The sequence below is a fragment of the Thamnophis sirtalis genome, unplaced genomic scaffold (genome assembly GCF_051295495.1).
Source record: "Thamnophis sirtalis isolate CommonGarterSnake01/CBP01778 unplaced genomic scaffold, rThaSir2_p1.2 scaffold_13, whole genome shotgun sequence".
In the NCBI taxonomy this organism is placed as follows: Eukaryota; Metazoa; Chordata; class Lepidosauria; order Squamata; family Natricidae; genus Thamnophis; species Thamnophis sirtalis.
In genome coordinates, this window is record NW_028261393.1 from 58,155,443 (window position 1) to 58,183,346 (window position 27,904).

At 46.8% G+C, this 27,904-nt stretch overlaps 3 protein-coding genes across 3 annotated transcripts; 2 read left to right on the forward strand and 1 right to left on the reverse strand.

Moving 5' to 3' along the window:
• Window positions 1-135: 135 nt before the first annotated feature.
• Window positions 136-13,044, forward strand: TMEM185A (transmembrane protein 185A). Its single transcript, XM_087727309.1, has 7 exons — window positions 136-344; window positions 4,966-5,142; window positions 6,137-6,344; window positions 7,505-7,588; window positions 9,197-9,373; window positions 10,518-10,641; window positions 11,610-13,044. The coding sequence occupies exons 1-7, from the start codon at window positions 307-309 to the stop codon at window positions 11,852-11,854; spliced, it is 1,053 nt and encodes a 350-aa protein (XP_087583435.1). The 5' UTR covers window positions 136-306; the 3' UTR covers window positions 11,855-13,044.
• Window positions 13,045-13,425: 381 nt separating this feature from the next.
• Window positions 13,426-17,236, forward strand: LOC106549289 (heat shock transcription factor, Y-linked). The gene is made up of 2 exons (XM_014066889.2): window positions 13,426-14,942; window positions 16,365-17,236. The coding sequence occupies exons 1-2, from the start codon at window positions 14,382-14,384 to the stop codon at window positions 17,139-17,141; spliced, it is 1,338 nt and encodes a 445-aa protein (XP_013922364.2). The 5' UTR covers window positions 13,426-14,381; the 3' UTR covers window positions 17,142-17,236.
• A 3,117-nt stretch (window positions 17,237-20,353) lies between these two features.
• Window positions 20,354-24,499, reverse strand: EOLA1 (endothelium and lymphocyte associated ASCH domain 1). Its single transcript, XM_087728424.1, has 3 exons — window positions 24,432-24,499; window positions 22,999-23,292; window positions 20,354-22,053 (listed from the first exon to the last, which is right to left on the reverse strand). The coding sequence occupies exons 2-3, from the start codon at window positions 23,249-23,251 to the stop codon at window positions 21,839-21,841; spliced, it is 468 nt and encodes a 155-aa protein (XP_087584550.1). The 5' UTR covers window positions 23,252-23,292; window positions 24,432-24,499; the 3' UTR covers window positions 20,354-21,838.
• Between the last annotated feature and the right edge of the window lie 3,405 nt (window positions 24,500-27,904).

The following is a 27,904-nucleotide window of genomic DNA, read 5'->3' on the forward strand; positions in this document are numbered from 1 at the left end:
CTGCGTGTGACGTCACGCCCTTAGCCCGAGAGGGCGGAGCGCGAAGGCGCGGAAGGAAAGACTCGATGCTTCAGAGGTCGGGGTGGGCGGGGCCTGCCGTTTGTTCGGAGGTCCTCCGCGCGTGCGCGGCGCAGCCACGGCGCAACCGCAGTGCGGCCCTTCGGCGGAGTCGAGGGGAAGCGTCTGATGGTCGGTGGAGCTGAGGCGGGAGCCGGGTTTTTTTCTCCCTCCTTCGCCGGGAGGCTTCGGGCCAGAGCCGCCATGTGGCCGTGGTGACCTAGCGGCGAGGGCGGGAGGAGGAGCGCCATGAACCTCAGGGGCCTGTTTCAAGATTTCAATCCGAGGTGAGGGGAGGCCGGAAATGGGCGGGGCCTGGCGGAAGGGGCGGGGCCGGCGAGGAGTGGGGGATGGGTGGAAAAGCGACCTTGCAGTGCATCACTGTATTTGGGGCTGGGGGGGGGGGAGAGATGCATCCCATTGGGGTAGGTCTGGATTATAATCCCCATAAGGCACAGCCAGTATTGGGGAGGGGGAGATCCATCCCATTGGGGTAGGTCTGGATTATAATCCCCATAAGGCACAGCCAGTATTGGGGGGGGGATCCATCCCATTGGGGTAGGTCTGGATTATAATCCCCATAAGGCACAGCCAGTATTGGGGGGTGGGGGGAAGAGATCCATCCCATTGGGGAAGGTCTGGATTATAGTCCCCATAAGGCACAGCCAGTATTGGGGGGTGGGGGGAAGAGATCCATCCCATTGGGGAAGGTCTGGATTATAGTCCCCATAAGGCACAGCCAGTATTGGGGGGTGGGGGGAAGAGATCCATCCCATTGGGGTAGGTCTGGATTATAATCCCCATAAGGCACAGCCAGTATTGGGGTGGAGGGGGAGATATCCATCCCTTTGGGGTAGGTCTGGATTATAGTCTCCATAAGGCACAGCCAGTATTGGGGGGGAGATCCATCCCATTGGGGTAGGTCTGAATTATAATTCCCATAAAGCACAGCCAGTATTTGGAGCTAGGGTAGAGCGATCCATCCCTTTGGGGTAGGTCTGGATCATAGTCCCCATAAGGCACAGCCAGTATTTTTTCTTACCTATTGGGATATAGAATATGCCGATAGCACCAAGAAAACCATTTCAAAATAACACCCTGCGTTAAAAATTATTTTCAAGCATGATTCTGGTGTCCGAGTACTAACAGGAATTTTGGTGATGCTTGTAGAATACTCAATCTCAAATATTGAGACTGCCTTTTTTAGAGTAAAACTGTAGTTTCAACAAGTAGTTGTAGAGCTTCACGCTGAGTCCTTGGGATAGAAGAAACGATGTAAATAAAATAATTGAAAGGAAGGAGCTTTCAGAACTGGTGGTTTCCCCCTTTTTTAGTTTTTCACACTGAAGAGCATTTCTGCTTTATGCCTTCTGAAGAAAGGAAAAAACCTTACTGCTTTTCTCATAAAGGGAATATTGTAAAAACTTCAGTTTCTTTTTCTCTTTACATCCTGCACACCTTCCCTCCTCCTTCATTTTCACCCATTAAGAGTCATTCCTGGCCTCTGCAGCTTTCTAAAGGAAAAAAAAGAGAGCAGGCTGTTGTATTAAAGCTGCTTTTTACACAACGGCTCAATGGCGGAATACAAATTGAGCCTTCGGAGTTGGCTTGGCCCGATTAAACAGTGGGGAAAGTTTCCCAGTTGTGTCACTGCCACAGCTCTGTGGGACCCGAACAAGGCAGAAGGGGGCCCCCGTCAATGCCAATTATTGCTTTTCAAGTAGGAAGATTTTCTCTTTTTTTAATTTAATTTTATTTAAACCCTGATTTTATTTTGATCCTATGACTATCACTAAGTGTTGTATCTTAAGATTTATGATGAATTTATTTTTATGATGACTATGGTCATGATTTATCACTTATAAGCTTTTGTGTACAATGGAAGTTTATGCGCCAAAGACAAATTCCTTGTGTGTCAAGTCACAGTTGGCCAATAAAGAACATTCTATTCCATTCCATTCATTTTCTATATTCTAGTCCAGTGTTTCTCAACCTTGGCAACTTGAAGATGTCCGGACTTCAACTCCCAGAATTCCCCAGCTAGCGAATGCTGGCTGGGGAATTCTGGGAGTTGAAGTCCGGACATCTTCAAGTTGCCAAGGTTGAGAAACACTGTTCTAGTCTACTCTAAATTCCCCATTCTATTCATTTTCTTATTCTATTTTATTCTAGTCCCTATTCTATTCTACTCTATTCTTATTTTTATTATACAATGGCACAAAAGGACAGAGAAGCGTCTTAGCAATTCTTGCTCCGTTTCTCATGTGCACAGAATTTCTTCAGCTATTTGAGAGCGTGACATTCTGGCTGCGGAAATCCCTTGAAGTTCACATCTTTATTGTCAGCGCACAACATATGTACAATGAGATTGGTTGAGCTCCCTCAGTGCGCACACCCCCAACACAATACAATTCATAGTGAAGAGGGGAAAAACACCCTAACCCAATAAATCATATTAACAAATACCCAGTCCTGTTGCACCAGTGTGAGCATGTTACACGTTGCACCAGCCCTACAAGTCCATGGTACTAAGTAGTTATGTAGGAGGGATGCAAATAATTCACCTTCCTCATTATAGAGCATGTCTTTAATTTAAAGACTTTTAATGGATCACATGGCTGTGAAAAAGCATCTGAAATGCTGTTTTTAATTACTTTTAAAGACTCTTAATGACTTTTAAAGACTTGTAATGGATCACATGCTTGATTGTTTGTCTGGGGTTAATCTCTGCTTATCTGGATTCTGGCTACTGGAGAGGATGTGTTCTAGTCTTACGCAGACAGCAAACCCCAAACACAGGAACACTGATCATGTTACCTAGTTGGGTCATGAAACATCTGCAAGAAAACCACCAAGCTCAGTGAACACGCAGGGCTCCACCTCTTTGCCCTACGACCATCCATTGACCCTTCCCAAGCTTCCTTCCACTCTCCAGCAGTGGTGTTTCTGCCGATGACACATCTGGCCCTCCTCAAAAATTACCATCCTGCTTTATTGCCCTCGAAGAACATCTCCAGGTTTACTCATCGTCCTCCAGACATGAAGCCATCCAGAAGCCTCCCATTCTTGGCTTGTATGAAAGTAAAATAAATACATATATCAGGCCTGGAAGCCACTTTTCCATTGGCCCTTCAGGCCTGCCCCATTTATTGCTGTGGGAAACTGGGAGGGGGGATTATAAGGAGTATGGGAGAAATATAGTCAAAATAGCACTCCTTTCTCAGAGAGTCAAGGACGTCTTACCCTGCACCTGGAGGGGTGTGACTGGACGGCATCTCCGGTTGGAATGGTGCCCGATCGGGCCATGGGATGGACATGTGGGTGCTGGGCAGGGACATGGACTTTCTTTTGGGTGGGGAAAACCTGCAGCCTTTCGGATTCAGGTTTTCCCAGATGTGCCAATATGACGCCTGTAATAAAATGGAACTTTGAGGAACCTCGAGCCTCGGAGTCTTCGTTTTTTGGGGGTGTCACTTGGGAACCTGACAACGTAATTGCAAGAGAGGCAGCGATAACCTGAAAGTCCCTTCCCTTACAGTCAGAGCAAACCATTGCAAGAATCCATCACCCAAGCGGCAAATATTTCCTATCCCTTCACTGTCACGCTGTCGCCCTTGCAGTCCTCTTCCTCTTGTTCTGCGCACATCTGTAAGCGGTGCCCAATCGGAGCTGTCGGCCTGGGCTCCCTCGCTCATAATCTTCCCTTCCTTTGTGTTGACTGAATAATGACAGTTTGGAGGCAGCTGCTGTGGTGTGAGTCAGCTTCCTGATGGGAGGCATTGGAAGGAAGCCCGTTGTGTTCCCTGCTAATGAGATTTTCTTCATTGTTTTGCCGAACGGAGAGGAAGGCAAAAGAGTTTTACCACCGTTTCTTGCCGTCTTTCACCGTCAACCATTGCAGCGTCCGCATGGGCACACAATCAAAATTCAGCTGCTTGGCACCTGGTTCATACTTACGACCGTTGCTGTGTCCCAGGGTCAGCTGATCCGCCTTTTGCGACCTTCCAGCGAGCAAAATCAGTGGGGAATCCAGATCCACTTAACAACGGTGTTTCTAACTTAAGAGTTGCAGGCATTCACAGAACAACTTCTGACATAATAGATTTTAACCCCTGGGATCTTGGGTAGGATCCCACAGAGGCCATTGGCAGAGCCGAGAGCTCCATTCGGGTGTCTCATGAAATAATGGCTGCCCTTGACTTACGACCACGTCGTTAACGTAGAAAACCAATCGGGCATGGAGGCGATAGCTGAATTCACCCGATGTTTTAAGACAGTGCTTGGATTCCCGTTGAATAAGTAGGCTGAATAAGTCCATTTCCATTTAGGCCGCAGCGTCAATCTAGTCCATCTTTATTTATGACTGTAACCATGTGGCTTGTATCTTTACAATCTATATTGTTTTATTTGTTTCCTAGTACTATTTGATTGCTTATTAGTAACCTTGATTATCACTTAAGTGTTGTGTCTTATGGTTCTTGATGAAGGTATTCTATTTTATTTTTCTTTATGTACACTGAGAGCATAGTGCATATCCCTTGTGTCTCCAACCACACTTGGTTGTATAAATAAAGAATTCTATTCTATTCTATTTGCTCAGGAATTGAAGTCCAGATACCTTTTAAATAGCTACAGCTGAGAAATACTTGTCTAAAAGCAACGTATCTTTGGTCTCGCTTAAACGGGAAATGAAAATTATGATTTTAAAAGTGCGTTTGCAGCTGCCAAAGGGGATTTAAAAATCAGAAATTTCAGGGAGTCATTGGGAACTTTTCTTGTCTCCTTTTGTTCACCTCTTCTTAATGACTTACTGTTTTTGAATCACAAGCTACACACCACGATTGTGAAGGCGATAATATCCTAAACTGATCTCCTCTTCCCTTTTTTTTTTCTTCTCTTCCTCCATAGCAAATTTCTTATTTATGCCTGTCTGCTGCTCTTCTCAATTTTGCTGTCTCTCCGGCTGGATGACAAGATCGAATGGAGCTACTGGGCTGTGTTTGCTCCGATATGGCTGTGGAAGCTAATGGTTATAGTGGGGGCCTCCGTAGGGACGGGGGTTTGGGCCCGGAACCCACAATATCGGTAAGAGGGACCCGTCCCGGCTTTGCAAATGTCTTTTTTCTTTCTTTAATCGTCTTTTGAAGTTTCAGGTAGGACCCACTGTGAACAATTGTACAGTTGGTCTCAACTTACAACAGTTTGTTTAATGACCGTTCGAAGTTACGACGGCACTGGGGGGGAAAAGGTGATTTACTGCCGTTTTTCACTTTGGGCCGTTGCCGCATCCTCACAGTCCCGTGATCAAAATTCAAAATTTTGAGAACAGGCTCACATTTATGACGGTCGCAAGTGTCCCGGGGTCACCTGATCCCCTTTTGTGACCTTCCGACAAGCAACCGGGACGGGGGGAGGTGTGTTTCCAGATTTGCTTTACAACGGGGTTACTAACTTAACAGCTGTAGTGATTCTAACAACTCTGGCAAAGAAAGAGTTGGAGGTGAAATGGAGCAGAACTCAATGCATGTCTCACTTAGCGATAAAAATGTTGGCCTCTGTTGTGGTCGTAAGTCGAGGACTACCAGTTAAAGTGTGCAGATGCTGGACCCTTTTGTGATCTAGGTAGCTCCAAGTAGCTACCGAAGTAGTTGGTTCATTTTTGACTCGCTATAACTGCAGCTGCCGATCCAGGTGAGATGCCTTGGATTTGATTTTTTTTTAAAACTAAATCAATGGATTAGATTCACACTAGGCGCCACAGCCTAAACGGAAACAGGGTTGCACGGTTGGTTGTTCATCATCATGTGATGGGAATCCAAGCGCCATCTTTGAAACCTTGTGTGAACCTGGGTGTGACTCCACCCACAGTTCATTTTCTGGGCTGGGCATCAGCTTCTCCATAGACCTAAGAGTTGTGTTGTTTGAGAAGACCAGTTTTTTCTTTTTATGCCTGCTTAGCATCTTCACCTTGCAAATGGGTCATTTTCCAGGGATGAAGCTCAGTCCAACGTCAGGAAACGTTTGGGTTAACCTTGTAGTAGGGGTGAACTAACAGAACTGATTTCCCTTTACTCTTCAGAGCAGAAGGGGAAACGTGTGTGGAGTTCAAAGCCATGTTAATTGCCGTTGGCATCCACCTCCTCCTGCTGATGTTTGAAGTTCTGGTTTGTGACGGAATCGAGCGAGGGACCCGTTTCTGGCTGTTGGTTTTCATGCCCCTCTTCTTCGTGTCTCCGGTATCGGTGGCTGCTTGCGTGTGGGGCTTCCGGCACGACCGATCTCTGGAGGTGAGGACAGTCCATATTAGAAAAATAGAGCAGTGGGTCGTCATTCAAAGCTAGTCCCACATTTTAGTGACATTTTGTAAGGGTTTTTTTTAATGATTTTGTATGCCTTTGGGACACACCTATAGGAGTATCGGGCTGTAGGTGGGATGAAATGTAATCTGGATTCCCAGGAAGGAGAGGCTTTTTCCCAGAGGGTAGAGAGACAGTGGAGCTTGGAAAATTTGGCCAGCGGGAAGGAGTGTTAAAACTGTCAGAGTTTGTTGCAAAAATCAAATCCAGAAAGCACACACAGATAACTGATTCAGCTGGATTGACTTAAATAAGAAATGTCTTCATATACCTAATAACACACGAGCAAATGTACAATACCAAGAGTGATTCTTCAGTTTCAGATCAGAGCAGCAGACTAGTTTAGTTTTCAGCACAGACCGCTTTCAGTTTCAATTCTCAGCACAGCATTCAGAGCTGCAGGGCTAAACCACACCCAGGCTCAAATCTGTTTCATCTCCCATTGGCTATTCTGTTGCTATGCCTATTCATTGGCTGACCATGTCTCTGCCAGTCATGAATTCTCTGACCGAAAACAGCTCATCCCGTAGTATATCAGTAGTTATGCAAATAGTTGCTTTAGCCTGGCAAGAGCCTGTCTCTGGGTGAAGAGCAATAAAGGAAACTACTCTTAAGGAATCCCACGCGTCCCAACAGAAAGTTTTATAATTCAGAATATTTATTGTGTGTGGTGAGAGGGAGACAGAGAGAGATGGAGGGAGGGAGAGAGATGTTCCCCTCATTCAAGGAAGAGCAGAATTCTACTTGCCTGAAGTAAGAGACGAGTATCTTCTTTGCAAATGTATTTCATGAGTCTTCTTTTTTTTTTTTTGAAGATTCATACAGGAGTCATGGTGAACAATTGTACTGTTAGTCCTCGACTTACAACAGTTCGGCAAGAGAAGTCGTAAAACAGGGCAAAACTCCCTTGATTAAATTTCTCACTCAGCGACAAATTTTGGGCTCAGTTGCAGCCGTAAGTCGAGGACTACCTGTATTCAGGTGACAGGTACTTTGTAACTTGTGGCTTTGCTACCTCAAGCAAGATACTCGTTGCTGGTTGCAGCAAAATCCATTCTGACTCTAATCCGTTTGCTTTGGTTCTCTCCTAGCTGGAGATCTTGTGCTCCGTCAACATACTCCAGTTCATATTCATTGCCCTCCGACTGGACGAAATCATCAAGTGGCCGTGGCTTGTACGTAAATTTATTTATTTATTTGTTTGTTTGTTTGTTTGTTTGTTTGTCTTGTATGCCACCCACTCCCGGAGGACTCCGGGCGGCTCACAAAAGACAAGGGAAAGGGGGAAAACGAGACAAAGACAACATATTAAAAACAAAACCAACATTCACAATTGGTGGTTTTGTGGAAGGCTGGGAGGGTAGTAAGGGTCCGGATCTCGACAGGGAGCTCATTCCAAAGGGCTGGAGCTGCAACAGAGAAGGCTCTCCCCCGGGGGGTCGCCAGCCGACATTGGCTGGCAGATGGAACCCGGAGGAGACCTAACCTGTGCGATCTAATTGGTCTGAGAGAGATAAAGCTGTAAAGATCCTCCTCTTTTCAGAATGTCAGGGTTGTTGGGCCAGTAGCGGCTGGCAGGCCAAAATGAGCCGTCAATAGATTTTGACAAGGGGGGCTACTTGCAGAGGGATCTGGTGGAGGAGTGGGGGGAACGGAATGGCTTTAAATCGTCACGCAGACAAGTGAAGCAAGGGGAGACCTCATGAGTACTTGAATGATATTCCTCTAGGGAACTCCAGCCTGTAGCTGGGACTGGAGATGCCATGGGAGGAAGCATTCTGTGGAATTGGGTAAAACAATAATAATCCTTGCCTGATGCCCAAAATGAATGTTTCAATAGAAAATTAATTTTTGTAGGTCAAGGTTGAACTGTGGTGGGTTTTGGTGCTCGCTGAGCTTGGTTGTTAGTGTTCTGACCAAGGCTTCCCGAGAGCCCGAAGCAGACTCCTTGTCCCGACAAAAACCCCTTTTATTAATTGACTGTGAATTCTGCCATTCACCTTCAGCAAAGTCTTTCGAGGGAGGATTTATAGTCACAGACCTTATCTGGCTTGGAGAGCTGCCAGGCCGATCTCTGTAGAACTTGGCCAGGAACCTCTGAAAGTCACGAACCAATTAAGAGAACTAATTGTCTCCTGCAAACTCCACTCCCCTTTCACTCCTCTTTTATTTCCTCTGGGAGGGGCCATTCATTGTCTGGCCTTACTCCCAAGTCGACCCCTGTTCTTTAGCTCTTCTTTTCGTCTGGCAACTCTGCACATACACACACTGAGAACAGGCTCCAATTCTTCTGCCTCCCTGATGTCTGACTCTGAAGGCAACTGTTGGCTGGCATAGGGCTCTGGCCCCCGACACAGAGCCCTCATCAGAGCCTTCCCCAGACCCCAGGACTGGCCCAGGTTCCTCCACAACCTCCTCACTGTCTGCATTCCTCAGCCAGCTCTGCTGGCTGCTGGCGGGCCCCAACAGTTAGATGTTTCATGACCCAACTAGGTAGCATCATCAGTGCTAGAAGGAAGCAGGATTTGCAGAGTGGAGGAGAACAGTGGCCGTGGGGTCCTTGGTGCTCTCTCAGCTTGGTCGTTACCTTGCAGGTGTTTCGTGACCCAACTATGTAACGTCATCAGTGCTAGAAGGAACCCCGCATAAATATTTCAAAACATATTTCATGCTCATCGTTAGAGCCTCGCTTTTCAAACATCCAATGCGTAGAATGGAAATGAGTGGTCCTTTTGAGTGATGGGTGACTCTCTCCCTCCCCTCCCCCCCGTTTTAATTCCTAGGTTGTTTGTGTCCCTCTGTGGATCCTGATGTCCTTCCTCTGCCTGGTGGTGCTGTATTATATCGTCTGGTCAGTCTTGTTCTTGCGCTCGATGGACGTGATCGCCGAACAGAGAAGAACCCACATTACGATGGCCGTCAGTTGGATGACCATCGTGGTTCCGTTGCTCACCTTTGAAGTAGGTTGAACCATATATATGTAGAAGCCGTCGAGATAGAAAAACGCCCACACAGCATGAACAGGCGGGACGATATCTCCCGCCTGCCAGCCATTTGGAAACCCGCCCTTATTGATAAACGAGTCCCGAACATGATGAATGCCACCAGGCCCACATTCACAAGAGCCACACAGGGTATCACCACCAAACACCCTCAAAGAAAGCAGACAAAAACCCACACTGATGAGGAGGCACAGCCAAGGGCCAGAAGCCAGACTGCAAATGCACAATTAGCCTCTTTAAAACCCCTCCTACCCTTACATGAAACACAAACCCCCAACCAATCAGGACACACCCCCACCCAATCAGGACACAGCCAAGCCCCCACCCAATCAGCTCAAACCCCCCACTGGCAGTTAAAAGGAAGAAACAGCCAAGATCTCACATTGCTCCTGGAAGCACCGAGCCTGAAGATGACGAATGAGACTTCGTCGAAACGTCGCCAAGACATCTTTATATATATATAAAAGCTAATATATCGTATATATATATTGTGGGGTCCACTATATATATAGTGTCACAACCCCTGGTAAGCCCCAATTATGGGAGGAAGCTAATTGCTTCCATCATCTGTCAATCGGCTCGTCACAAGAGTCCATCACGACAGAACCCAATATTTTTACTGTTGCCTTTGTTATATTTGTGTTTTATTTGTGCTGATAAATAAATAAAGGGAGACTAGTATAGATCTATTTCAAGCTATTTAGCTCTCATCAGCTAGCCATACCCTTACTGGGTTTTGAACCTGGGCTATATTACATACTAGGCAGACATCTTAGCCATTAGGCCACAGGCTCTTATGCGTTATCAGCGAAGCCAGGGTGAAAGGTATCTATAAAATAGTAAACAGTAAAAATATTGGGTTTCTGTCGTGATGGACTCTTGTGACGAGCCGATTGACAGATGATGGAAGCAGTTAGCTTCCTCCCATAATTGGGGCTTACCAGGGGTTGTAAAAATCTAATATATATATAATCTTGTGTGTATTGTTCCTTTTCTCAAAAAACTGCCCCATTAGATCTACGGCGGCAGGGATTTAAATGCTGGCTGGGCTCCTGTTCCCTCCAGATCACTGAAGCCGCCCGTTTTTCTCTCTCTCTCTCAGATCCTGCTGGTGCACAGGCTGGATGGGCACAACTCCTTCTCCTACATCCCCGTCTTCGTCCCGCTGTGGCTTTCGCTGATCACTTTGATGGCAACCACCTTTGGCCAGAAAGGGGGAAATCATTGTAAGTAGGCGAGAGCAGAACTCGGCCTCCTCCTGCCGATGGGAGACCCAAGGGCAGAGAAAGGGGGAAGAACAGAGGGGAATGTTTGTAGCTCAGGGTTGAACTGCGGGGTCCTGAGCTTGGTGATTCTCTCGTAGATGTTTCGTGACCCACCTAGGTAGCATCATCAGTGCTGGAAGGGGAGTGGGGTTTGCAGACAGGAGGAAGACAATTGCGGGGTCCTTGATGCTCTCTGAGTTTAGCGGCTGATGCTTCATTGCCCATCTAGTCTAAGTAACATCTGTGCTAGTAAGGGGGGGTTGCTCTCAGTTTACATTCTAGTGCAGTGTTTCTCAACCTTGGCCACTTGAAGATGTCCGGACTTCAACTTCCAGAATTCCCCAGCCAGCATTCGCTGGCTGGGGAATTCTGGCAGTTGAAGTCCGGACATCTTCAAGTTGCCAAGGTTGAGAAACACTGTTCTAGTGCCTTGCCGGGAAACAGCCCAACCAAAGACACCCCCAAGGCTTAGAGCCAAGGTGGCACAGTGGTTAAATGCAGCACTGCAGGCTACTGCTAGATCAGCAGTTCAGCGGTTCAAATCTCACCGGCTCAGGGTTGACTCAGCCTTCCATCCTTCCGAGGTGGGTAAAATGAGGACCCAGATTGTTGGGGGCAATATGCTGACTCTCTGTAAACCGCTTAGAGAGGGCTGAAAGCCCTATGAAGCGGTATATAAGTCTACTGCTATTGCTTTTGTTCTATTAATTGACTGTCCAGCCCCACCAGCACCGACAGGGAAAGCCTATAGAATATAAACTTGGGCGCAAAAACCCACCCCTTACTAGCACCACTCACGAAATGTCTGTAAGGAAACCAGCTCCGAGAGCACGAAGGGTCCTTCCGGAGAGGGAGAAAGAGGGGCCAGGGGCTTCCCAAGGTGGACAGGCGAGTGACTTTGCCCCCCGCTTCCCTCCCTCCCCACGCAGGGTGGTTCGGGATCCGCAAAGACTTCTGCCAGTTCCTGCTGGAGATCTTCCCCTTCCTGAGGGAGTACGGCAACATTTCTTACGATCTGCATCACGAAGACAACGAGGAAGCGGAAGAAACGCCCCTCCCGGAGGCCCCCAAAATCGCTCCGATGTTCCGGAAGAAAGCCGGGGTGGTCATTACCCAGAGCCCCGGGAAGTACGTCATCCCGCCGCCCAAGCTGAATATCGACACGCCAGATTAAAAGCGGAACTTTGGTTTTGCCAAGGACGGATGTCTCCCCCCCGTGATTTCACCACTGGCTTCTCCTCAGCCGACACTATAATGATTTATTATTTTAATTCCATGCCTTTGTTTTTAGTTTGTTGACGGCTAGGGGTCGGGGACCGCTGTGGATTTGCATTCATAAGACGTTCCCTTAACATGCGTCCCTCCCGGGGTGCCAAAATGTCACCCCAGTGAAAGCAGGAAGAGTTCAGTAACTCTGGCCAGGTGCAGCAGTGGGAACGGCCGAGTCTCTGCTCACAGAACGGCACCCTTAGATTCAAAGTCATCGTTTGCCACTACTAATACTCTTTCACAGTCCCCTAACACAGTGTTTCTCAACCTTGGCAACTTGAAGATGTCTGGACTTCAACTCCCAGAATTCCCCAGCCAGCGAATGCTGGCTGGGGAATTCTGGGAGTTGAAGTCCAGACATCTTCAAGTTGCCAAGGTTGAGAAACACTGTCCTAACACACAAACACACGCCCCCGAGTTCTTCCTGTCCACTGTTCCCCCCTGGACAAAGGCCCCCGGAGGGCTTTGCGCTCACTCTCTCCCGCGGTGGTGGATGGGTGTTTATTTTGGAGAAGCCAAAAAAGGGAGGTTCCTGAACGTAGGAACCTTCCTCCTTGGCGGAAGTCACGTTTTCATGTACATAGTATTTATATGAACTTTTGGCAATGTAATATATTGGGAGGGGTGGGAACAGGAGTCTGTACATTATAAATATGTATGTAAAAAGTATTTTTTAAAAGGCTGTACGAAAGGCGTAACCTCCGGTGCGCGAAACACCCCCGTTCCGTGTTCCTCTTGGCTTCTATTTCTCGGTTTGAAGGACCTTCGGCAAAAGTGGTTCACGCATTTCGAATACCTCTCCCCCCCCCCCCTGCATCGAACCACGAACCTTAACTACTATTCCGATGTTGAGTCTTTGCGCACGACTGTTGGCACTTCTCGTTCTGGATTAAATTGGCTTGGAAAGAGGTATGTAAATTTCTCTGTGAATAGCCTCAGTCTTTGTACCATCTGCGGTGGAGAGGGAAGAGACTGCCAGACCCTCCAAAAGAAAAAAAGAAATACTCCCACTTTTGTTAACTCTACACATTTGGGCAAAGGCTGGTTTCTCACAGCCTCCCTTTTGGCCTGTTCAATAAAGCATCCCCAAATTTTTTTTGAGTGCTAATGTTTTTGTGTGTCAAGCTTACCCACCTGCGGGATTTTTTGCAAGCCTGTTTTCTTGCAGGAGGTGAAAAATGTCAGCCTGAGCAAACTCTTAACCACCTCAAATACCCTGGGTAGAAGTTGTCAGGCAAGATCTATTGAAGGAGGACTTCACTGGTGTGAGAGTTTGGTAGAACGTTTGCTCAAGATCAGAAACGAGAACATAACATGGGGAGAACGAGAAAGGACCTTTAAGAGATTAACAGAGTTGGACGGGACCTTGTAGGTCATCTAGTCCAACCCCCACCCAAGCAGGAGACCCTTCACCATTCAGTCCAGCCTCTTCTTGAAAGCCTCCAGGGATGAAGCTCCCACAAACTTGTGAAGGCAGCTTCTGTTCCATTGGTTGATTGTTCTCTCTGTCAGGAAATTCCTCCTTATTTCCAGGTTGAATGTCTCTCCTTGTTCTGTTTCCATCCATCATTTCTTGTCTGGCCTTCTTCCGGTGCTTTTGGAAAAGCTGCTAGGAAAATGTGTCCCATCACAGCACAGGAGAATACACAAGAGGACCCAAAGCGAGGCCGTGATGAGAATTGGGGAGCCCTGAATCCATGCGAGAAGACTGCAAGTTCCCTAAAGGGGAAAAAAGACCCTTATTTGATGCAGCTCTGAGTTCCTGGATCGGGGAAGTTGAACCTTTAGCGACTTAAGACTTGTGGGCTTCAATGCCCAGAGTTCCCCAGCCAGCTATGCTTAAAAGTTGCATTCTGTGAGTTGAAATCCACAAGTCTTAAAAGTTGGACACCCCCCTCTACTGGGTGGGAAACCCCTTTAGCATTGAAAAGTATCTTTAGATCCTCCCAAATCTTATTTCTTTATAAACTTGCACCTTCTTAGCAAACGCCAAGTAAAGTTGGCTTTGGTGGCGAGGTGCAGAATTCTCTTCTGGATTTCCTTTTCAGGGTGCACGGTGCATAGAGGAATCCCCAGTGAGGGATCTTGCCGTGTCTCCACTCTTGTACAACTTATACGCTGCTGGTTGAGGTTGAAGGCTTACTTTGAAATAAACTCTTTACTCCATCTCCCCTCTTCTTCTCAGCCCCCCAAGTCCTCTCTTCTCCTCCAAGCGCAGCTGCAAATAACACCTTTCCTGTCATTATGATCTCGTTTGCTAGGAAACCAGCGTCCATTGTGTGATGTCACACTCGGTCTCCAGATAAAAGCATTGTGATGTTCTAGAACTCTTTCCTGAAGCTCCTGCTGCCTAGCCTCTCTCTTTGGGGTTTTGTTTTTTTAATAGACCTGCCGGCACTCTTCCCCGGCATGGTTCGTCAAACAGCATAATAATGGCGACCGCGGAAAGCTACCTGGGTGACCACAGGGAACTGGACACGGCTCTTCCCACTGTGCAGACTCAGCCCGTTTCAGACGAAGATGAGGCGAGGCCTCCGGCGATTCCCCTCCCTTCCGCCCCCATGCACAACAAAACCGCCGGCGGCGACTTTGCCCTGCGGTCGATGATCGAAGAGAACGCCTTCCAAGCGTTGAGCGACGGGCCCTGGGCGAAGCGGCCCCGCCTGTCGCTCTGCGAGGAAGCCGGCCTGGAAGACAACGATTTCCTCTCGCTGACTTTCCCCAAGAAGCTCTGGAAGATCGTGGAGAGCGAGCAGTTCAAGTCTCTCTGGTGGGACGACGAGGGCAGCTGCGTGGTGATCGACGAGGAGCTGTTCAAGAAGGAGGTGCTGGAGCGCAAAGGGCCCATGCGCATCTTCGAGACGGACTGCATGAAAAGCTTCATCCGCCAGCTGAACCTCTACGGCTTTAGCAAGATGAGGCAGAACTTCCAGCGGTCGGCCTCCCTGGTCGAGTTTTTAGCGGAGGAAAAGGCCGCTTACGCGTTCAGCAAGGTAAGGCCCTCCGCCAAACCAGTTAACGGTGGTTCTACCTTGCTGTATCCACCACGCCGGGCTTACACCGTCGTTTGCCAAACCAGTAACGGTGGCTCCACCTCTTGCATCCACCATAATGGGCTCCTGCTGTCGTTCGCCACACTAGTAATGGAGGTTGCACCCCTTGTATCCACCACAATGGGCTCACGTCTTTTGCCAAACCAGTCACAGTGGCTGCACCTTCTGTATCCACCGCGCTGGGCTCATGCTGTCATTTGCCAAACCAATAATGGTGGTTCCACCCTCTTGTGCCCACACTGTGCTCGCGTCGTCTTTTGCCAAACCAATAATGATGATTCCACTTCTTGTGTTCACCACGAGGGGCTCATTTGCCAAACCAGTAATGCCACTTTCTATATCCACCACTCTGGGCTCACACCGTCTTCTGCCAGACAAATAACGGTACCACTTCTTGTAGCCACCACTCTGGGTTCACATCATCTTTTGCCAAACCAGTAATGGTTCCACTCCTCGTAGCCACCGATCTGGGTTCAAGGCGTCTTTTGCCAAGCCAGTAACGGTGGTTTCACGTTCAGTATCCACCACGTTGGGCGCACGGCATCATTTGCCAAACCAGTTATGGTGGTTTCACCCTCTTGGGTCCTCCACACTGGGCCCGCACCATCCCCTTTCCTTCTCCCACGGGTACAGAATGCCAACGGTTCCTGGCAAAAAGAATTGTCGTCATTGCAAATGGACATGGCTCAAAAACATCCAGTCTATGCATGAAATTAATGGACAAGGGAACAAAATGTTTCCTGTTCCTCCCTTAAGAGCCCGTAAAGGGAAGATTTGTTTCAACCAAGATGGGCAAGGTGCGAGCGGAATGCTTGTTTGTTATGACCTACTAGATGTCTTGATTGTGGTTCAATTCACACAAGGTAGGTGAGTAGATTGTGTGAACTCAAGACATTTACAGCTTATTTCTAAAGGTAAAGCGTCCTATGGCTTCACGGGCTGCATTACTCCAGTCTTGTCCCAGCTTCTGCCAACCTAGCAGTTCAAAAGCAGGTAAAAAATGCAAGTAGAAAAATAGGGAACCACCTTTGGTGGGAAGGTCACAGCGTTCCGTTTTCCTTCGGCGTTGAGCTATGCCGGCCACATGACCACGGAGATGTCTTCGGACAGCGCTGGCTCTTTGGCTTTGAAACAGAGATGAGCACCGCCCCCTAGAGTCGGGAACAACTAGCACATATGTGTGAGGAGAACCTTTACCCTCGTTATCTATTCCTCCCCCTTCCCGCAGCTTGTCCGGCCACCACTGTGGCATCCCCGAAGACGGCAAGAGAAGATGGCTCCAGGGATGACTTTTTAGTTCTCTCGTCTTTCGATTCCTCCTCAGAAGGTTAACTAACTCCCGTTTTTCCCCCCTGTCTCTAGCTCCAGTTCTACCATAACCCCAATTTTAAAAGAGGATGCCCTCACCTTCTCGCGAGGTGCAAGCGAAGAGTCGGAATCAAAAACATGCCGCCCGTTGCTTTCTCGCTAGAGGAAGATTTCGGCGAAATCTGTCTGAAGAGCAGGTCCGGAAGCCCAGAAGGTCCACCTTCTCTGGGATCTCCTTCCCGGGAAAACAGCTTCCTGACCACTTCTCCCAAAGATAAGATGCACAAACTTGGTCTTCGGAAGCCACCTGTGACCAAAGGCCTTGCTGGAACGGTAGGCCGTCTGAGAAGCGGGTTCGCGCCTTCTCCGACCCCTTTGAGGTCTTCAGATCAGGGTCCACCTGAGGACACTGAGAACAAGATCAACCAGCTGGCGCCTTTCCACTTGCCCCAGCACCCCAACCATGCTCGAGTCAACACCCACGAGATCGATTCCACCACCACCACGTCAGCTACCTCATTGTATCACGTCATACCTCCCGTCCCCAACAGCCCCTTTGCGCCAATGATTGGGCTGCCCGCCTTCCCAACCATGTATCCAGACTTATCCGCCATGCAAGCTCACTGGGCCAGCATCCTTCCCTTCTGCAACCCGTGGTTCTCCATGCCGATGATAGCGGCCGCTTCGGCTATTTCTATGTCCAGGTCTTCCCATCACCACCGAACTCCTTCATACCACCATTGTCCTAACTGCAACTGTACGTCCAACCCTCCGTCCGCTTCCAAAGGAGCCGGACCCAAAACAGCAGACTATGCCGGGTACCATCGATAAAAAGGACTGGGGAAATCCTGGAGACATTTTTGCATCTACTTAAAATAAGGGAATCTATCCACGGCATGGGCTGAAGAATAAACTTTTGTTCTTCCTGTCTGGTTTACCTAGGTGAACTTCTTTGTATTTCTTTCATCACGGATAACACAGGAGGGATGTTTTTCCCCTCAAAAGTTTCCTTGTTTAAATGTATAGATCAGGGGTCGGCAACCTTAAACACTCAGAGCCACAAAGGTCCTAACCGGAAGCCCTTCCCCCCCCTATTCAATTCTGGAGCCGACCGGAAGAGTCCGGTTCCCCCACCATAGAGTCTCCTCCTAGCACTGCGTCCATTTTCCCCTACCTGTCCTAACCGAAAGCCCTGTCAATTGTGGAGCTGGCCAGGGACAGGGAGCCACAGCAGAGGGATGAAAGAGCCACATGCGGCTCCAGAGCCATGGGTTGCCGACCCCTGGTATAGATTGAGGAGAAATGCCTAGGGAAGGAATTGCATTGATTTGAATTAATAAGTTTCCTACTTCTGTTGCCACGGCTTTTTTTTAAAAAAAGCTGCAGCCTAAACAAAAATCTTTTTTTGGGTGGAAACTAATCAAGGAGAGAAGCAACTTAGAACTAAGGAGAAATTTCCAGACAGTTAGACCATTTGTCTGGTGTAGGGGGTTGGACTCGAAGACCTCCCAGGTCCCCTCCAACTCTGTTATTCTATTTGTATTCTATTCATTTTAAAGTTCTTGGTCTGTTCATCATTTTAAAGTTAGCCAATGGTGGTTAGGAACATCTGGTGCAAAATAGCTCTCGGATACCCAAGGGTGTTAAAAACCTGTAGACGAGATCATTATGAATTTGACCGGCTATAAAATGTAGAGAATTGGCAGTGGCATCAGAACTTGGGAAGGCAAAAAGTGTGAAGGATGCTTGCAAAGGAACAATATGTGGTATGGTGGGGGAAGCACAATTACCTGTGTGTTGACCTTTGTTGGGGGACGTTGCCCTCCCAATTCTCAAGGTAAGTATTCTAGAGAATAAAATAGTGTTTCTCGACCTTGGGTATTTGAAGACATGTGGACTTCAACTCCCAGAATTCCCCGTGGCTGGGGAATTCGGGGTGGTGATGATTGGGGAATTCTGGATGTTGAAGTCCACATGTCTTCAAGTACCCAAGGTCGAGAAACACTAAAAATTGACCACTTCCTAAGTTCTTACTACGAATCTTTTCAATCTACTGAGATCTGGGCTTTACGTCACGAAGAAACAATCACCAGAACAGATTTCGACCTTAAGGTTATTATTATGCACCTATTATTATAATGGTGTCATTCGATGCTTAAGGGACAGTGATTTGTTAAATGAAACATTGGCTGAATTATGAGATTTTTTTTTTACTGTGTGTCTAGATCTTGTTCACATTTTCTAAAAGGTGAGGAAAAAGTTGATTGAATCTGGTGAAGTACAAGACAGTTGGGACTATAAGCAGTCAGAGCACCAACAGTGAATTCCTCAATACATTTTTAATTTGCTATTGTGACCTCCCTGTACAGTATTTATAAATCCTCAGCTCGGATCTCGGCTTAATCAAGTTTGAAGATCTGGTGAAGTCAAACAGGACAAGTTACTTCTTGGTTGAAGTAGCGACTGATTTTAATAATGCTCATCTTGTTTCTTCTGTTCAGTTTAACTAGAGTTTTTCCCTTTTCCTTTTTAATTCAGCAAATTAATATTTTGAGGAGCCAGAAGCATACTTTAAATGTATTTAAATTGGCTAAAACATCTAAAAGATTCTGAGTTCAGTTTGCTTTCCCTGAAACGCATCTTTCGATATTCATGGATGTTACTAAATGAAGCTTGCTTTATTTAATAAAAGTGGTAGACAAAAATTGATATCAAGAATTGCAGGCTGTGAGCAAAAAGTATAATCCTAGCGAATGTTTAGTTTGGATGAGGAGTCACCTCTGACACATTATTTATAAACTATGGGGCCATTCTCTAACTAACATTTGTCGCCTTAAAGAAACATGACTTCACCTTTTACTTTCATAATTTTTCAGCTATGTATTAGCAAAGCAGGAATTCATTTTATCAACAGTAAAAGTATTTGCTTTTACTTGACATGGTGCTAATATTAAATTTGGCAAAAAAAAGAGTGTCCTGTAGCAATATTGTGCTGTTGATTTGAAACCTAAAATGTGGAATAATAAAATGCTTCAAAGCAGATGACTCAACCATTGTTATGAGAATGTAGGTTACTGGATAATGTATGCACGGAGGAAGAGAAAATATGTTTTGAAATAAAAAAATACCGGTAAATAAATCGGTGCTTTTAATTTAATGAACCAGCTTTATGCCATCTACAGCTTTATTTTTTCAGAATTCCCTGGATACCGCATTTATTCCACGTCCAGTGATAAGGAATCACAGCCTAAATGCGCCATTAAATTTATCGTGATCTAAATTGAGAACCATTGTTCTGCTAAAATCCTTCACGAGTCCTAAGGAAGGGGGGGGGGAGTCAAATTATCATATTTACATTTGAACTGCTTAACTTGCTGAAACTTCATTTCTAGCTCACCAATTTGAAAGCTGCAGAGCACTGTAATTTAAGGCACTGGGGGGATATTTTAAAAGTGTGGATGCAGACTAATTTGTTCAGACTTGAAGAATTCCCTCTGCGCTGCCAAATTCTCCCATTGCTTTCAAGTGTTTACATAGACACTATAGAAGCGCAGATTAAAAATAGGACATGAAACCGCACAGAGAGAGGGGGGGGGGACGGAGGGAGAAAGAAAGAGAGTTTAAACGCCTAGCATTTTGAAGAATAGAGTTCCATTAGATTAAAAAATAGTATACAAACAGCATTAATTCCATAAGTTTTGACGTTTCAAAAACATTGTCAAAGCACAACAAGGAATGTCTTTTCTGTGCCAAATCAGGAAGCTCAAACTGCCCCAGGAGCTTCTGATTCTGTTCTACAGATGGATTATTGAGTCCGTCATCTGCACCTCCGAAACTGTCTGGTTTGGCTCTGCAACCCAACAAGACAGACATGGACATCAGAGGATAATTAGAAAAAACAATGGCCACCAACCTGCCTTCCATCGAGGACTTGTACACTCAAAAAGAGGGCCGTGAAAATATCTACATACCCCTCACATCCTGGACATAAATTGTTTCAACTCCTACCCTCAAAACGATGCTATAGAGCACTGCACACCAGAAGACGCAAGGACAGTTTTCCCTGTACACCATCACTCTGCTAAACAACTAATTTCCTCCCCACTTTCAAACTATTCACTAAGTCTGCATTACTATTAAACTTCTCATCGTTCCTATCCCCCATTTCCTCTCGCACTTATGGTAGTATGACTGTAACTTGCTTGCTTGTATCTTGATTTATATTGTTTCCTAGTATGATTTGATTTGTACCCTATGACTATCATTAAGTGTTGTACCTTATGATTCGTGATGTGTTTTGTTTTTTTATGTGCACTGAGAGCATCAAGAGCATATGCACCTAAGTCAAGGATCATTAAATTTGGCAAAGAGAATCCCGTAGTGATGTGTATGGAGATTCTCCGTCATCCTGGTCATGGTTGTCCCAAAGGTGCTTTTTCAAGAGGCAACTGGACTTTCTGGTTTTACTTGGAAGAGGTTTCGCTTCTCATCCAAGGAGCTTCTTTTGGCTTCTCTTAGAACTGAAGAAGCTTCTTGGGTGAGAAGCGAAACAACTTCAAAGTAAAACCAGAAAGTCCAGTTGCCCCTTGAAAAAAAGCACCTTTGGGACATCCTGTAGTAATATTGTGCATTAATGATTTGAAGTCTAAAATGTGACTAACAAACGCTTCAAAACTGATCACCTCATTTATGTCATGACATGTAAGTTACTGTATAATGTACTTACAAAGAGCATGTTTTAAAATAAAAAATAAATCGCTGCTTCTAATTAAATGAACTTCAGCTTTATAGTCATCTAATCATAACACCTCTGGAATACTTTGGAATTCCATACATATAATTATAAACAATGTTCATATTTTACTTAAACATACCTCTTATCTCTAACCATTGACAAAACCTGAATATATGCATATATCTGTTAAATATATATTAATATATTTAACAGGAACATAAATAAGTGAATATAATTATAAATATGGTTAGAATTATTTTGTTGTATCACTATTATTGCAATTAGTGTATGTGTTATCTTTTTTTTTACCAAACTTGGTACACAGATTATTTCTCTCTGGAAACTAATACTGTGGGAGTAAGACACCCCTAACACCCCTTGGGGTGTATGTCCTGTTAACATACAGCCTGTTGTACCTTAAAATGGCTTCTACCGTACTGCCTTAAAATGGCTTCTACGCTACAGTGCAGTGGAGTTGCCAACAGCTTCATAGTACTCCACAAGGGGGCTCCCTCTGGTAAGGGGGAAAATCCAACATTAAAAATTGCAGTGAAGTTCGGGGAAGGAGGATTGGGATAAATAAATACCCGAGCAGTGCTGAGTATTATCAGCTAGTATATAAATAAATAAAAAAATTCACCGGAATAGTTCAGAATTCCTTAGAGGCTGAATTTACCCCAAGTCCAATGATGAGGAATCAAACAAACAGTTCTGAACGTACAGTTAAATTTGCTGTGATCAAAACTTGTTCCGTTCCATCACATCGCAAGCAGGAGAGCGAGTTTGAAGGGATTCAACGGACTGGAATCAGATCTTCTGGGATGTCCACCTCCCAGATGTCCTTGTGTCCTCGTGCAGGAATGGCTCTCTGCAGCCACCTGGGGTTGGAAATCACCGTCAAGTATTTTCCTTCCAGATCCCGGAGAACAGCTTTGTTCTCCAACTGTAAAGTGTCTTCAGGGGGCAAACGGTCAGCGCACCGAAAAGTCTCTCCGATGTCAATGAGGCCTGTATATAAAGACCCAAAGGCATGACTCAATTTTTTGAGATAACCAAGAAGATACTAAACGGTGCAGAAAAGGATAGATGGACGTTGAAAATTAAGCAGAAAGAAGACACGGGATACCCCTCAAACATGGAATCTATTTTACCAGCAGTTGGGAAAAAAGAGTGGAGATTAAGAATATAATCAGAATTGTTAAGGAAATTAAATAACCCAGGCAACACAATGCTTCTTAAGCACTAAGAAATGTAATTAATTAAAAAAAATCAATAAAATGCAAGTAAATTAAAAAAAGACAGAAGTCCCCAACTCCTCGCCTGTAGGAGAGCCCCCGTCTGCATTGTTCTGACCCGGCTTTCGCAGGAGCAAGAAACAGACTCCCTACAAAGCAAAACCCCACTTTATTTGCACCTTGGGAATTAACTGCATTCCAGGCAAGAATCCTGGGAGGAGTTAACTGAAACAATAGTCCTTATCAGCTCCTTATGATAAATGCAAGGCTGTGAACTCCCAGCCAGGAGGCTGAAAATTAAGTCAGTTCAAACAGAGAAATACACAAACCTCAGTTCTGTCAAGGCAGTCTTTGATGCACGAAACACGAAATGAGCAAAATCTCCAGAAATACGAACTGTTGTCTCCTACGACCACCACTCCCCTTTCCTTCTATTTATTCCCCAGCCAGGGAGGGGCCATTCAGCGTCCACATGTGCTTTGCTTCCCAAGTCTACTATTTGTCCTCTGTTGTTCCCCCCTCCTATGTGCATGCATGCATCTGGAACAGGCCCCAGCTGTTCCTCCTCCTCCTCACTCATCTCTAACTCCAAGGGGAGCTGCCTCTCCGGTGGCTGGGAAATGCCAGACGGCCCTGGCTCTCTCCACGGAACCGGTTCTTGGTGCCCAAACTTTTTGGAGGCCTGCTGGCTTAAAAAACAAGTCTCCTTTGGACTTACCAGCAATCACCCCTCGGCCAAATTTCTCCCCCTGCGCTAACAGATGGTCAACCTGAGCCGAAGTCCAGCCGAGTCTGTTCAAGAGAAGGTCTCTCCAGCTGTCATCTTCCCAGTCTCTGAAGGCGATGTGGACAGCAAGAGTCTCATCTTGGTGGTCGGCTAACAGCGGCCGCCAGCGGCTCTCGATGGTCTTGACGTTGTTCAATACCAGCCCGGCGTACGGTTGTCGAAAGGAGAGGCAGGCAAACTTCATTTTCCTGCGGGGGTTTATATTCTCCCGGATCCTATCGTCTGCTACACGCACCCGAATGAGAATAAAATCAGAATTAAGGAGCAGTAGACTTATATACTGCTTCACAGCCTTCTCTAAGGGGTTTACAGAGTCTGCCTCTTGCCCCCAACCATCCTGGTCCTCATTTGACCCACCTCGGAAGGAGGGGAAGGCTGAGTCAACCTTGAAACAGCGAGAATCGAACCCCTGGCAGTGGGCAGAGTTCTAAATAAGATAGTTTAGATCAGTGTTTCTCAACCTTGGTAACTTGAAGATGTCTGGACTTCAACTCCCAGAATTCCCCAGCCAGCGAATGCTGGCTGGGGAATTCTGGGAGTTGAAGTCCGGACATCTTCAAGTGGCCAAGGTTGAGAAACACTGGTTTAGATACTAACTAGGCAATTAAACCATACTAGGAAACTAAATAAAACTATGTAAATCGTAAAGATACAAGCAACAAGGTTGTAGCCGTGCAGAAGGTGATGGGAAATAGCCCCCAAAACGTTAAAATCAATTGGATGTCCAGCATGGTTGTAACTTTTTTTGGGGGGGTGGGGGAGGTGATACGTTGATCACTTTGTGGAGGCCAATAAGCGGTTTCCTTTTGCAAATAAAACCCATCCCTTATTAGATTGCATTTTTCTGCATTGAAATGCCCCTTGCAATAAATCAAATCAAATCATTTCCAATTTTTTTCTTAGCAATCTGACCCTTCCCGCTTCTGTATGCCAGGCCCACAACAACCCACCATAAATACAACTCGGGACACCGAATCTACGAAGGAGACCTCCGAAGCCACACGGCTGCACACATTAAAGCACAAAAGATAAAAGAGATTTGCAATTTGCTTGCTCTGTTTTGCTCCCAGCCTTCCAGTATCCGAAATCTTTACCAGCTGCAAAAAAAAAGAAGAGAAAAGAACTTTGCAACGTCCCACAGATCTCTTGGGGGGTCCTTTCCTGAAGGGGGGAAAAATGCAATGCTTCAGTCCGTGCAACAGGCAAAAAAAATATGCCATGGGGAGGGGGGGGGCAGAAAAGATTTGCATTGTTGACTTTTGCAAAGAAAGAGGCTCGAACCCGTCCGGGGGTTGCTTGGGATCCCAGGGGGGCTTGGAGAGAAGAGGGGCTGGTCTGCACCTCCCCACCCAGAGGCAGTCTACCTTGGAGAGAAGCCCAGAAGAGATCTCCCCGTCTTCCTCGTCCCGCAGGCGGGCTCCAGCTGCAAGCGAACTACGACTCCCAGAGGCCTTTGCGCCGCAGGACGTCGGCCAGGCATGCCGGGAGTTGGAGTTCGCAAGGTCCGCCCACCTGTTCTCCCAGCCTGGCCCTTCGCGGAGCATCATTGTTGCGCCAGGTGGAGGAGGAGGATGGGACTTGTCGTCCCAGGGGAGGGAGGGGGGCACGCAAGCAGGCTGAGGAAGCAGAAGGGGCCCCCTCCCCCCTCCCCCTCCTTCCAGCAATCTGTCTATATGGAAGGGAAAGCAAGCACAACGCCAGCCCTGCAAGGTAGACCACGTTGAGGGGGGGGGGGAAGGCTTGGAAAGGCTCTGCTCGCCCCCCTCCCTGCAAACAGCTTTTTAAAAAATGGACATCTATTTATTTCTATCCTGCCTGTATTATTTTCCCAAATAAAATAATTGGCGCAGTGGTTAGGGTGCAGCACTGCAGGCCACTTCAGCTGACTATTATCTGCAGTTCAGCGGTTCAAATCTCACCAGGCTCAGGGTTGACTCAGCCTTCCATCCTTCCGAGGTGGGTAAAATGAGGACCCAGCTTGTTGTTGGGGGCAATATGCTGACTCTGTAAACCGCTTAGAGAGGGCTGAAAGACCTATGAAGCGGTATCTAACTGCTATTGCTATTGCTATAACTAAAGGCAACGGATATATCTAACATGACTTCCTCCTCCTATTCTCCCCCCCCCCCAACAACAACTCTGTGAGGTGAGCTGGGCTGAGAGAGAATAAGCAGCTCAGGGTCCCCCAGATACCTTTCATCCCTAAGGCAGGACTAGAACTCCCTACCACCCACTGCCTAGGCCAGCGATGGCTCAGCTCTTCGCCATCGCCTGCCAAAATCAGGGGGACCACAGGGATTTAGATTTTTTTTTAGATTTTTATTTAACATTTATAGGCCGCCCTTTTCCCTGAGGGGACTCAGGGCAGCTTACAATAGTGAGGGGAGGGGAGTGAAAGACAAAATACAGAAAAGAATGTGAAATAACAAAAATTGCTAAAACGCAACATTCACTCAGCATTCGGGAGGGGCAAGAGAATTATCCCCAGGCCTGACGGGCTAGCCAGGTCTTGAGGGCTGTGCGGAAGGCCTGGACTGTGGTCAGGGTACGGATCTCCACGGGGAGATTGTTCCATAGCGTCGGAGCAGCAACTGAGAAGGCTCTCCTCCGGGTGGTCGCCAGTCGGCACTGACTGGCGGATGGAATACGGAGGAGGCCCGCTCTATGCGATCTGATGGGACGCAGGGAGGTTATTGGCAGGAGGCGGTCTCTCAGGGAGGGGAGGTGTCGTGTGCATAATTCTATGCGCCCTCCACCCCCCCCCCCGTGCAAGTACGCGACCCCCCCACCTCCCCCTGCTTTTGGTGGACCCATTTTCCGCCCTCCCGAGGCTCCAGAGGCTTTCTATAGGAGCCTGGGGAGGGCCAAAACGGTTTTCCCCGCCACCCCCAGAGACCCTCCGGAGGCCTCAAACGGCCCATTTTCCGACTTCTGGTTTGCACTATGAGTGGTCCCGTCCCGTCCCCCCCCGCCCGCCCCAGATGCTTCAAGAGACTTCCCTGAAGCCTCCGGAGGGCGAAAAACGGCCGAAAATCATGGCCGGGATCAGCTGGCCAGCACGCGGATGTGCACAATGCCTCACCTCAACGCCCCAGAAATGGCTCTGGATGCCACCTGTGGAACACATGCCATAGGGTTCACCATCACAGGCCTAGGCACAGGTTTCCCTGGATTATTATTATAGACTTTTATTCATTAAACATGAAAGTCAAGTGAACATTTGAAGATGCGTCTCAAATCCCATTGACTGGTGCTAATGGTTGATACGGGTTGCTGCCAGCGTCCTAGGTATCATCCAAGTTCCTTCTTAAGATGTATGATCATCTTCTCCTCTTCCACCACCTTCTCCTTCTCCTTCTCCTTCTCCTCTCCCTCCTCCTCTTCTTCCCCTTCTTCTCCTCCTCCTCCTCCTCCTCTCTCCACCTCCTCCTCTTATTATTATTTCTTTTATTCATTGAACATGAAACTCAGTCAACTGAACATTTAAAGATGCGTCTCAAATCCCATTGACTGGTGCTAATGGTTGATACGGGTTGCTGCCAACTTCCTAGGTATCAACCAAGTTCCTTCTTAAAATGTGCGATGCTCCAAGTAGCACGGTTTTTTGCAGTTCCACTGGCGTTATAGTTATAGTTTATAGTTTTTAGATTATAGTTTTATTGATTTGTATGCCGCCCACTCCCGAAGGACTCCGGGCGGCTTACAATAAAACAAGGGAGGGGGAATAATACACAAACAACATTAAAATATACAACAATCACATTTATTGCAGGAAGCTGCAATTTCTTGATGTGTTTTATAAAATTCTTGGACATGGTGCCAAGTGCCCCGATGACAATGGGTATCCCTGTTACATGCTTCATCCATAATCACATAATTTTGATGACCAGGTCACAATATTTCATGATTTCTTCCAGTTCTTTTTCCTTCAACTCTGGCGTCTCCTGGTACAGCGATATCAAACAACTGTACTCTTCGGCCCTCGACAACCGTGATAATCCGGCGTGTTGTGCTCCGAATGACGATCCGTTTGTATTCGAAAGTCCCACAAGATTTTTTTCACCTTCTCGTTTTCAACAACTTTTTCCATTTTAGATTCCCATGACATTTTGGATACAGGTAAGTCGTGCTTTTTTTTTACATAATGACCAGTGGATTAATTTAGCAACTCGGTCGTGTCTAGCTTTGAACTCTGCGTGATTATGTGCACTCACATATTAAGTGTGAACAGTTTCGACTTTGTCCTTGCAAAGTCGGCAGTTTGGATTGTCGGTGGATTTTTGTATCTTCGCTTTCATGGCCTTAGTTTGTAGTTTTTGTTCTTGAGCAGCCAGTATTAAACCTTCTGTTTCTTTCTGGATGGTTCCCATCTTAAGCCATGTCCATGTCAAGTTGTCGTCACATTTTCCTTCGATGTTTTTTAAGTGCCGTCCATGCGAAGCTTTGGTGGTAGTGGTGGCGGTGTGTTTTATAGAAATAAAGCTTGTCTTACCTTCAGCCCGTGGTTCTGAGCCACACTGTGGTATCTGTTCTGACCGGGGCTTCCCCAAAAAGCACGAAGCACATTCCTTATCCCGACAAAAGTCCCTTTTATTAAACGGATGTGAATTCCTCTCATTCACATTCAGCCAAGGCCTGGCAAACAGTCTTTCAAAGGTGAATTTATGACCACAGACCTTATCAAGCTTGGAAAGCTGCCATGTAAACACTTTCCAACTGAAGTGCTCTGCAAGGAAAGGCTGGGCACAGAGTCTCTGGGATTCACGGACAGATCTTCACACTCCTGAAATTAATGACCGAATTACCGAATTGTTTCCTGCAAAAGCCCCCTCCCCTT

Excerpts from the sequence above, each read along its gene's own strand:
- EOLA1 (XM_087728424.1), bottom strand. The coding sequence starts at position 23,251 with ATGAAGTTTGCCTGCCTCTCCTTTCGACAACCGTACGCCGGGCTGGTA. Across the intron at positions 22,054-22,998 it reads TGGCCGAGGGGTGATTGCTG|GCCTCATTGACATCGGAGAG; the intron begins GTAAGTCCAAAG and ends CTTTATATACAG.
- LOC106549289 (XM_014066889.2), top strand. The coding sequence starts at position 14,382 with ATGGCGACCGCGGAAAGCTACCTGGGTGACCACAGGGAACTGGACACG. Across the intron at positions 14,943-16,364 it reads CCGCTTACGCGTTCAGCAAG|CTCCAGTTCTACCATAACCC; the intron begins GTAAGGCCCTCC and ends CCCTGTCTCTAG.
- TMEM185A (XM_087727309.1), top strand. The coding sequence starts at position 307 with ATGAACCTCAGGGGCCTGTTTCAAGATTTCAATCCGAG. Across the intron at positions 5,143-6,136 it reads GCCCGGAACCCACAATATCG|AGCAGAAGGGGAAACGTGTG; the intron begins GTAAGAGGGACC and ends TTTACTCTTCAG. Across the intron at positions 10,642-11,609 it reads CCAGAAAGGGGGAAATCATT|GGTGGTTCGGGATCCGCAAA; the intron begins GTAAGTAGGCGA and ends CTCCCCACGCAG.